The following is a 12169-nucleotide window of genomic DNA, read 5'->3' as shown; positions in this document are numbered from 1 at the left end:
AGAGGTGTTTCAACCTGACCTCGTTCGGACAGGGTTCAAGACATGTGGGCCGGCCCGTAGAAAGAATCTGAGTGCGCAAGGGAGAAATCCTCACTGTCTGTCCAGCACTCCGGTGGACCCCTCGAAGGCACACATCACCAATGATAACCCAGCCAAGGCATAACTTCTATGCAAATGGTGAGTCAGATGGCCCAATCTTTTGGTCTAGCACATGGTGCGCTTCAACCACATCCCTGCCTATCAACAGAGTTGCTGAGCAATTGTGATCAACTGGTGGGATCTCAACGCTCCTCAAATGATCATATGCCTGGACTATCTCCGGAGTAGGAATTTCATCCTTGAAATCCGGAATGTATGAACACTCTGTGACTGTTGGCAACTCCAAACAGACAGTGCCGTGGATGTCTTCCACCACAAAATCGTCAGCACATCTGCCGTGGGCAGACACCTCTCCACTGCATGTGCGTAGAGTGTAGCTAATTTCGTCATAGGCAACATCGAACTTATCTAGGAGTTTAGATGTGGCTATGGTCTTATTGCTTTGGTCATCTATGACTGCATATGTCTTGACCACAATACTCTTATCCCTCTTTGACCTCACAAGTACTGGTACAATCTTTGCACAGGATTTTCCTCCTATGCATTTAGAACCCTTCATCTTAGAGCATGCACTTGTGATGTTGGTTCGAGGATTGTCTTTGGGAGGGTCTTCAGGTTTCTGCGTACTCTTCGCAGGTTCGTTACTATTCTCCCAATGAAGAATCGTTAAGTGGCGTTGACTTCCACATGATTCGCATTTCACCCTTGCCTTGCACTCCCGGGCTGCATGTCCCGGGAGGCAGCACCTGAAACACAACTGGTACTGCTTGAGAAGATTCTTCTTCTCAGGTACCGTTTTTGCAAGGAATACCTTGCACTCAACGATCGAATGTGGCTTCTTGTGGATAGGACAAAACTCCTTTGAAGCCGAAGGACGAACCTCCTTCACGTCAGTAGCCCTGACACTGACCGTTTCCTTCGCAACCTCCTGATGCTTCATGTCACGAGGCAACATGAAGCTGGGATCATTGCGAATCTTCGCGTGATAGCGAACAAACTCGCTGAACACCTTGAAAGGAGGGAAAGTCACCCGGTACCTTTCCTTGTACCGGGATCCCTCCATTACCCACTTCTCCTGGAGATTGTACGGCAACTTCTGCACTAAGGCCTGCAACCCTCTGGCAGAATCCAGATGCAGCAATCCTGGGAAATCCCCATTCTCTTTAGCATACTCGATCTCCAGGAGCAAATGACCAAACTGCTCTAGTTTTTCGTTCTCCCTATGCGTTAGTCTAGGGAAATCTTCAATCCTCTGTTGAAGATCGTGTTCTACAGCCTCTGGGGAGCCATACTTCCTGTCAAGGAGTTCCCACATTCTACTCACACCAACATTCGGTCGGTCAACATGAATGTCATGAATGGCAGAGACCAGTTGGGAAGATTCCTTACCCAACCACTTCATGATCAAACCCATCTCTTGGGATTGTGTCAGCTGGAGCTCTGTGATAACGCGTCCGAGCGTAGCTTTCCAGGATCTGTAACTGAATGCACGGTCATTGAATTTAACCAAGCCACTTGACACCAATTCCTTCTTAAGCAATACATTACTTATGTCAGAAACTACATTTACAGTGTCTAAGTTAGGTGGGATAGCAGTGCCTTCCCTACGATTAACACTCTTTGTTTCATTGTCACACTTGGACATCCCAACATACTGGGATGAATACACACCATCTTCAGGAGGTACACCAAGTTTTGTTTGTACTTGACCTTCCCGATTTTCTTTTACAAACTTAGGGGAGGGAATTGAACTCCCCTGGTTGATGTGATTTCCATCAACTGGAATCTTACCATCTACATCAAGTGAGGACAAATAATCCTCCACACGTTCATTGACATCTTTTTGCATAAGATTCAATTCAACACCTTTTACAGACTCTTCGCATTCGTTTAAGCCTGCTTCGAGGACAGAAACCTGCACTGCTGCTACAGCAGCATCTCTTTCTGCCTCTAACACTACACGTTCTGCATCCTGCTTCGCAAGATCTGCTTCCTGAGCAGCCCTTTGTTTTGCAAGATATGCTTCCTTTCTAGCAAATTCTAACCTAACTCTAGTTGCCTCTGCTTTTGCACGAGCTAGTAGTGCTTCAGAGGCCACTGACGAATGTCTACTCGCATTAGACGGTCTCGATGACACGCTCCTCGTCTCAAGTCTGTCGCCCTGCGTGGACAGCGACGGCATTTGCGGTGACTCCGCTCCTTGTTGCCGAGGTTCTGTTTTTGTCGACATGATGAATCCTTGCGTACAGTAAGCGATGTGAAATCTCTTCACTCTGCCTGACGATTCAGTCCTTTACTTCGCCTAAAGATAAAGTCCTTTTCTCGGCCCGAAGAATAAGTCTAAGACAAGAGTGCAACGTTCGACTCGACTGTCTGCAATTTTATTCTTGTTGTACATTGTGTGTACGGCGGTTAGCTGACTGGATAGGATCTAGTTTTACCTAGAAATCCGAGGCCAGCATAGTAAAAAGACTTACATCACACATTATATGCCTACATATGTGGCACTACGCTTGCCTTCGTACATTTGAGCAAGGCAAATTATACTTTCCCTTAAGCCAGAGTTGCTTAAGATGCCTTAATAACGTACACTTCATATCACATGAAAATGAAATATTTCAGCCTGTACGCTACCATATACATCAAACCACATACATGTACTTATGAATGTATTGGAAAGCACGTACCTCGAAACACAAAAGACAGTCTTTTATTCATACACTTGTATTAACGTCTAAATGCATTATTTAGACTGGAACTGCCTAAACAACAAAATTATCACTAGTCTTTATCATTACTAGTATCAAATCCAACCTCATATTTACTTTTGAATCTTCACCTGGCAATGTTACTCAACAAACTGAGTTGCTTAACTGTCATATTCTGTCTTACAGGAGTTGTGAATTAATTCTGAATGTATTACCACCATATAAATCAAGTTCTGCTTACTGCTCTACACATCATATCAGCTCACGGCCAAATGATAACACAAAGTCAATGCGAGTCTACGGCGCTACAATTACTACAATAACTCTTTACACGTAAAGTACAATACGCAGTGCGTAGCTGTCAATCCTACGCTATATCAATATGCACCGTACATAACCTACACTAGCGTCACTTACGCTAGACCGTTCATAATATCCGGACACACAAAAAACATTTAAATTCTCTTTTATCAAGAACTGTGAAGAACGTAATAATCGTAAACTTACGCAGAACCATCAGATGCAAGACTTCCATCCGGGATTCTTTGATCATCGTGTGATAATCTTACACATTTTCTGCATTTTGGCTAGACTCACGAACGAGCAAACCGTCGGTTCGTGCGCCATCTTTCTAGCCATTATGGAAGGCCGAAAATCACACTACTATATATATTGCGCGCGCGCATACATTTGACACACAATCATCGCTGCATTTGATGCGCTAACACTAGCCTACGTATGAGAAGCCGAAATTGCAAAAACAATTCAGCGCGAACAGCACACTACATGAGGTCGGAAAGAAGTTGAGAAATATACTTGTCCTGGACTACTTCACCTCCAGATTTGTTATTATGATGGTGCTCCAATCTTTCACATTTTTTTTTCTTTTTAACTGTACGATAAAACATGCATATTGGGCGTGCACACTCGCTCACACACCTCATAAGATCGCCATCGACTATATACAACACGTCACATTATCTTGCATTATACAGGTGATAAATGGTCTTGTGAACAGTGACGATTTCGACAACACTTCGCCCTCCGTGGTCGTCTCTAGTCTGCGACCAGGCAGTGTCGTAGCCGACGTGGCGATTTACGCCAGCAACGATGACGGCGTGTCAGCCACAGAGGTTCAGCGACAAGTCAGCAGCTCTCTCACCAACATCGCCCAGTCCTCCGACGGTCTCCTTGATGCAACACGAGCGACGATTACCAGTACGAGTGAGTAGATCAGTCGCGGATCTACAGGGGGGTGGGTGGGTTCGGGGGTTTAAACCCCCTCCTTGGGCTGCCAAGTAAAAAAAAACAAACCTCACAAACAACAAATAATTAATCAATTAATCAATTATTTTAAGACCAAAATGAACATAAAGGCACTTTTCTTGTCTAAAAGTTGTCAATTTCATAACTGAAATGATTCACCCCGTTATGACATAACGGGGCGAAAATTATAACACACTGACAATATACATTGTCATATCTATACACTAATATTACTAAATTTTACTTATGAGTAAATTTAGTTTATATCAAGATGTAGCCTCGCGTCCTCGAGCGTGCCCCTTGGAACATAACTTTAGTAAACCCTACACTTTTCCTTTTCTTCTCTGCTTTCTAGCAATATGAGAATAATTCTTATTGCTCGAACAATGCGATTACGTCTTAGCTTTTAATGAATACATTTCAGACGAATGGCAAAGTGAGAGTGGCTCGCTCGTTCTGTCCGTACTTATACCGTAGTAAAATGAATAATTATAATTATCATTATCAAATTAGTTATTTTTTCCTAATGCAGCAAAAAGCAATAAGAATTGTATTTCTATTTAACACCTGTTCTTTGAAATACAGTGATTTGTTACCCTTCAACCTGGACTTCAGAGTATGGAGATGCGTCCTTCCCACAAGGAGAGCTTGGCTTTATGACGTCATCCAACGAAACGTGCCCGTTCTACACAACTAATGGTTATAGATATTTGCCTTTATACTGATAAGCCTTACTGTTACCGAAGGATTAGATGAAAATCACTAGAGTGTTCACGAAACTTCTAATCGATACTTTATCTACGGCATAAATGACACTACAAATGCATTTTGGCCGTAATCGTCTATCAAGTAATGTTTCGCTATTTCTCCTAATAATCTGTTTTTACCGATATCCATTCTTGTCTCAGATTCAAATGGATTAGTAGCATTACTGGAAAATTCTACCCACGCATTTTGGCTTGTAACTTTGATCTTCCTATTTTTTTTTTAATATCTACAGTATCTTCAGACCAATGGCGTCGATAATTTTGTTTGTACGTGTGTATGTCTATGTGCGTATGTGTGTGCGTGTGTGTGTGTGTTTTGCCTGAAGAGCACCTGTATTGTATATTCATGGAAAGTGAATGAAATATTGCCGTCACTGTAACAGCGGTGATTGCTTGGAATTTGTTAGTTATCTGGAACAACTTTGATCCTTGATTGTACATTTCATTGCCTATTTCACTCGAATGGATCCGTTATTTTAGCCGACCAGCCAATAGCTACAGCTGTCTGCACCGGAGACAAAATTTCTCAGGCAACATGGAAACCGTCCGAAAACTGCGGAGACGTTAGAAATGTTACAAAAGTTCTTACAGAAATCCAACAGGTAACTGTCTCTATCTGACGTACGCTCCGTTTTTTTCTAACCAGTTATCGCGACAACGTCCGGGCAGCCTCTTTTAAAACGGTCCCTGCAAAATGTTGCTAGGACATTATTTGCGAAAATTTTATCCTAGCGAGCTAGGGCGATTACCCCGACGCTACTTCGACATTACCGCGACATTACCCCGACAACCATTCTGTTAAAACACTCTTGTAGTAACATTTATTTGATACATTCAACATGCATGCGACATAGTCCAAAATTCCTCAAGAGTAGACCTACAAGCACACATCCCTTCCACTTGTAACTGACATAATGTCGAAGGTAATACCACCTCCCCGCCTTCTGAAAGCGGTAAACAAAGTGCTCTGCCACCGTGTCCTAGAAAACAAAATATGTTCCATATATGTTTTTACTCATATTATTGCCTTGTGTGACGTCACGAATTGCTCTAGTCTAGTTATCCCGCAGTGGCTTTATTTTAAGCTTTAAAAAGTCATAACTTTTGAACTGATCACCCAATCTTCCTCAAACTTCAGTGATGTGTTCTACCACTATTTTCTGCATTCACTTTATCGACATAAATGTTTGGTTTCGATCGCTTTAAAATCTGCAAAACTTGAAATTTCTATTAATTTACCTTAATCAAGGGAAATCTTTATTTACCCCTAGATTGGTGTCACTGGAGACACTGTAGATGAAGTGAGCAGTCACGTGGCCATTGTAACAGCTGATTCGAGCACGATCACAGCCAAGGATGTGGCGGTAGTCGCAAATATCATCGCCGACATCGCCAACTTGAATACTGGAGAGCCTCAGGTGTGAATGATACGAAATCATAGCAAATACATCAAACGCAAAGCATTATCCCCTCCTCCCCATCTCCGCCAAAAAAGAAGGAAATCAACTGCGATATTTTCTCGGATGTCTCAATATGCACACTACTGCGTATTTATGACGGGCAGTAAATATCTATCCAAAATCACCATGACGACGGTCCTTTACGCTTTATGGAAGATGCTAATGAAATAATGGTCAATTCGTTATGACACTTTAAGACTGTACGTCTACAATTACTGTATGCCAGTATAAACAGTTCCTTAGACGTTTTAAGGTCATAATTTCTCTGATAAAGTGTTGATGTATCATGATTCATGTTGACGTGGGTAATCAGCGCAACTCTAATAGAAAAGTCGTGTTTCTCTCTCTTCCTAATCGAATTGACACCAAGGTGACCAGGAAAGTAGTAAGAATAGTCAGCAACATCGCCTCCGTGGAAAGCTCTGAGCTAGAGAACGCAGAGGAAGACAACCACGCCATCTCCGACATTGTCACCGCCTTCGAACAGCTGCTGAGGAACACGGAGCTTGCTGAAGGAGAAGCACTGAACGTTGCAGAGGAAAATATTGTAGTCCAGGTATTATTGTAAACAAAATCTATAGTATAATGTAATGCACACAGTAGAGCAGACGCAAAACTACACGAACGCGTACCTATAACGTGTATAAGTCGGGTATCTCTATCGCTCCCCGCCTATCAACTATGGAACTCCCTTCCATCTTTTCTCCGTGAAATTGACAAACTGGATCACTTCAAAAGTCTCACTCAGAACTCACATTTTTCACCAGGCATTCAATTCCGTACTCTCTCGGAGGAGTCTGCGCCTTTGAATGTTTCTATAACAGATATATGGCGCTATACGCTTTGGATCATCATCATCATCATGATCATCATCATCTCACTGAGCAGCGAATGTTAGCGAGCGTTGCGAATTCTAAGGAATTTCAGGTTTCGTGAACAGTTGCAATCAAATTCGTAAACAATTGCCAATGTTCAAAATTTCTTTGTGACAAGAAAAATGTTAACGACACTGAAAACTGCTTGCAAATTTGTTTACAATTGTTCTATCTGAATATAGAAATTTTTGAAAGATTTTGTTTTCAATTGTGAACACGCATATAGAGATTAGCCGATGGTATTATGCGTTGTAAGAAATGTTATTATTATCATTATTATCATTTTGTTATTATTACAGGTTTCCCACTTTTATAAGATTTGCATTCGAATTAATGAAAAGGCGTTCAAATTCAAACAATTACGGTCACTGCTCTATTCTCACCATGCTCACGGTTGATTTTAATTCTTTGAATATTCATTTTTATGTCATTCCTTTTAGATTTTATTTCATTCAATTGAGAAAGAAATTCATTCAATATCAACCACTCGAAGTTGGCATTCAATTTCGCTCCAGCTAGATAGACGTTAGAATTCGTGCCAAAATACCAGTTTCAATTCCATTTACATGAACAGAACTTCGCACTTTGAACATTCGAATTCGATCAACATACACATCTTCTTCGGGGTTCTTTTTTTTCAATGCATATTATTGGATGATATGATTGCATTTTCATTTCAAAGTCTCATTTGATTATCTCCATCGTATTGGATGTATTTCATTCCTGTCGATATTTCTGTCACTTTCAATTCATCCCTAACATACCCAGTATGAATGTAACATTTAGCAAAAGTCATATCCCAGAATATTTTAGGGGTCCTATACGTCCAAATTCATATTGATACATTTTGTTTCTTGTCCTTAGTTCCCTGTATCCATATCATATGCAAGTTGCCGCAATCGGATCAGCTGTAAATAGACCTATAGTTCACCATAGGGTTATATCGCCACTTTTGCTGGCTGTCAAGGCCATGCTTCATCCACTAATTCTGTTCGTATTATTTTGATCAAGATGTTCACGCATACTCTGTAATGTAGCAGGGGCTAAATCGTGTATATGAATAAAGTGTAAATGTTTGTGTTTGAAAGTGGGGTTATATGGGTTATGAGCTAGTGTGATTCAAAAATTACATTTCAAGGTATATCAAGTTTGCATAAACAGCTGAGTAACTAAGGAGAATAAAAGCAACGACGAAAAGGACTGCCCATACTCTGTAGTTGTTTGCCTTATCGTGAATTTGAATTCCTTAACGCTCTCCACGGCAGTGCTGATGCGAATTTGAATGCGTTGCACTTGCATTTTTTAATTTGAATGCCCTTTTTAAACCCTTGTGTGAGAAACTAATGAAATCGCATGATGATGAAATTAAACTGAATGAACTAGTTACCTTTTTGAATGTCGATCTCGGTGGTAATTCAAATTCACTCGAACTTGAATGACCACATCGTTAAATTGAATGCAAATCAGATGAAATTGGGCTGGAAAATCTATATTATTATTATTTACTTATATGACTTGTGTATGCATGTACGTGTGTTTCCAGGTCGCTTCCGTTCACTCTGATACTTTGCAAGAGGGTGCTGTTTTGACAGTGACAGGGGACAGTGTGGCAGATTACAGCCAGACTCGGATCATCTTGAACACTACAGCTGAAATTGACAATAACTACGCAGACATCGCTGACTTGATTGCACAGGTGATGTAGGCCACTGAATGGTGGGGAAGAGAATGAGGCATAACCATGACTAACTGAAAGGACCGAAACACCTTGAAGGTGCAATTTAAGGTAGCAAAGTTCATAATTATGTCTATGTGGACAAGTCTCTTCAGTCCCGAAGGACGTACGGTCGAGTATAGTATAGTTTCATTTGTTTTCTTATGCTTGGTAGGGGTAGGGGCAACGTAGTATTTCCATGGTTTGTAGTCAAAGTATTTATTCTTCCATCATAGAAAACAATCTCATATCTATTCTAGAGAATGTTCTTTAAATTCATCAAGCGGCAGATGCCCCTTTTGTCCTCTACCTACTGGAAAAGCTATTGATAGGTGTATGATGTCAGACATTCTAAGTGACATCGCTTAATGTTAACTCAGCTCTATTTTTCCAGGGGTACTTATTTCTGGTGTTTCCCTTTCTTTGCCAAACTTCACTAATGTCCTGAAGCTACGGATTGGGTTCGTCGTTGTGTTAAAGGGACATTTCAGACGATTTTCATAATTTCACATCATGTAGTACATAAATCGACAACTCCATGTATAGATTTGTGGAATTTATTATGGTTCTTGAGCAGAGAAACAATACTTTGAAAAACAATTGCATCGAACAAAGATGATGACATAGGAGGTTCACATATTTCAGAAATGTAGCATTGTAATTCCATTACAAACCGCTTGCTTGCGAGTTCACCTGTGTATAATCTATGCATGCCTTCTTCTTTTGTTCTGCTTCCTGGAGTCCCATGCAACTCATGCATTCATATGGTGACTCTGCCATGTCACCATCCTTGTTCATTGGAAGTTGTTCTAAATTTTGAAAATATTCTTAAGCTTTATCCCAATTATCACAAATTCTGAAACTCTGTCCTCAATATAACTAATTTATAGTTGTTCAAATGTCAAAATCTGAAAATCGTCCAGAGTTCTCCTTTAAATTGTGTTACACCCAAGTAGGTACGTTTCCATCAAGATACGTATCTCAATTCAATTCAATTCAATTCATTTATTTCCATACTTCTCATTTATGGACATTATAATAGAAATCAAACAAGTTCTTTTACCTTGTAAACAATGTGCAGAACACAAACAATGTACATGGTGATAACACAGTAATTATGTGTAATGATTACTTTTCAAATCGAAATCGAAATGGGGTTGATCTGCTATTATCATTTCATCTGCTCTCGTTGATTGGGAATTAAGAGGATGCAAATACGACGGATCAACAAGTGAAACGAAAAGCATACGTTATACGTTCATGTACGTTAAATAGTAGGGAACATATACTAAACTTGTAGGTAGATTATACATGTTTATTGTTTCATTTGCAGGTGGCCCTCCCTCCGGAAATTTCGAGTATTGCAGCCTCCTCTTCATCTAATACTAGTCAAGGCAATTCTAGCGGAGAGAACATCAAGATAATCATGAACGTGTTCTCTACCCCCCGGCTGTTCATTTCCGATTCGATCGTTGCCTTCAGCGAGCAAAACGCCACGGTGAATCGTACTGCGAATACGCCCGTGATTTCATTGAGCGTTGGCGATGTCAAATTGGAGAACCTTGCCCAGCCCATAAATCTAACGTTCACCGCTCTAGAGGTATAGGAAAGCATAGTCATGCTTGAGTTTTTGCATAGATTGCTTACGATCTTCACAATAAACAATCCCTGATTTTAGTGGACCACTCCTTTTCTTCCACAACGTAAATACGTCTTTGTAATGCCAAATTTGGTTTGAAACCTTGTAAACGTACATTTACATTTTTAATTGTCACTTATTCTATGATTCTTTTCAACTTCAACAAATGTACACCCAAGATCATTTGCAATTTTCCTATCTTATATTATGTAGGAAAATATGAAAATGAATTGCAATTGATTTTTTGAGATTCTGGTTTTGTCGAGTTAGTGAAAATTCGTATTGATTCTGACTGCAGCCGGACTACGCGAACCAGACGTGCGTGTTTTGGAATTTCACCATCAGTGACTGGTCATCCAAAGGATGTGAGTATGTACAACAGACAACAGATTTTGACACTGTGACCCAGGGCCAATCTGCGGAACCTTCGACCGATCGCGGAAATTTGAGCAAACCGGAGTTCCACACCTGTTCCTGCCACCATCTCACAAATTTCGCAATTTTGATGGTGAGTTTCTGGAGGATGAGATGTAATCAAGCATATTAGCTTCATGTGCGTTCACACACACACACATACGCACATACACACAAGCGCGCGCAAGCACGCACACACACATACACACACTTCTTAAAGGACAAGTTCATCTTCATATACATATGGATTGAGAAAATGCAACAATATTAGTAGAACACACAAGTGAAAGTTTGAGGAAAATTGGACAATCGATGCAAAAGGTATGAATTTTTTAAATTTTTGTTTTGGAACCGCTGGATGAGGAGACTACTACAGCTTGTGAGTCATATGCGTACAACAGTATAAAGAAAATGTAAAAGAAAATTCAACATATTTTCACTTTTTCGCATAATAAAAGAGCACTTGACTTGCCTCTTTCTAAAGGCAGGGGGAATGATATTACCCATAACATTTGTCGGTAACGAGTCAAAGGAATGTGTACTTTTTTCAAAAGATGGAATTTTGTGAAATTCTCTTTATATTTTCCTTATATTGTTGTACGCATGTGACATCTAAGTTATTCATACACTGCAGTAGTCTTCTCATCCAGCGGGTACTGCACAAAAACTTCAAAAATTCATAACTTTTGAATGGATTGTCTGATTTTCCTCAAACTTTCAATGATGTGTTGTACTAATATTGCTACATTCTCTCAATCCTTATGTTTATAAAGGTGAACTTGTCCTTTAAAGAGTGGAATGCTGCCTCTTATCTCTGGAATGGGATATTGAATAATTATGTTAAGCAAACTGTTGGTCGAGTGCTTCGACGCCTCGTACGAAGTGGAAAACAATAAAGAGACGGGGTGATAAAGATTTTATCTACACTGCTAAAAGTCCGGTATTAAATAGTGAACACCGAGCTGGTGTTAAATTTTCGGTGCTCATTTATGGTGTTAAATTAACACCTACGGGTGTCATTTCCAAATTTTAAACTGTTTTTTGAAGAGTTTCTTAGTAACTGCACTTCTTGTTGATTTTTAATTCAAACAAGACGATCAAGAATTTTACATTAAAATACTAGATTTTTGAAAAAATGTGAAAATAAATTTACACCAAAGTAACACCAACTGGTGTGGTCTCTTATTGAAGCTGGACGGGTGTTAAACCATTGATATTAACACCAAC

The 12169-nt window shown here is 40.1% G+C and overlaps 1 protein-coding gene across 1 annotated transcript in view; it reads left to right on the top strand.

Annotated features, from left to right (window-relative positions):
* The first annotated feature begins 2327 nt into the window (after positions 1-2327).
* LOC139741507 (adhesion G-protein coupled receptor G2-like) overlaps positions 2328-12169 on the top strand; it is a 34004-nt gene continuing 24162 nt past the window's right edge. Inside the window, exons 1-8 of the mRNA XM_071652090.1 lie at positions 2328-2342; positions 3803-4031; positions 5321-5442; positions 6112-6258; positions 6671-6856; positions 8719-8871; positions 10223-10489; positions 10827-11036. Of these exons, the coding sequence (XP_071508191.1) occupies positions 2328-2342; positions 3803-4031; positions 5321-5442; positions 6112-6258; positions 6671-6856; positions 8719-8871; positions 10223-10489; positions 10827-11036 (1329 nt within the window). The remainder of the gene's footprint in view (positions 2343-3802; positions 4032-5320; positions 5443-6111; positions 6259-6670; positions 6857-8718; positions 8872-10222; positions 10490-10826; positions 11037-12169) is intronic.

This window comes from Diadema antillarum, unplaced genomic scaffold (assembly GCF_040938485.1).
Source record: "Diadema antillarum isolate AM-2024a unplaced genomic scaffold, OU_Dant_1.0 seq00000932_RagTag, whole genome shotgun sequence".
NCBI classification, from domain to species: Eukaryota; Metazoa; Echinodermata; class Echinoidea; order Diadematoida; family Diadematidae; genus Diadema; species Diadema antillarum.
Note: the sequence above shows the minus strand (reverse complement) of the source record. Positions and strands in the feature narration are given on the sequence as shown.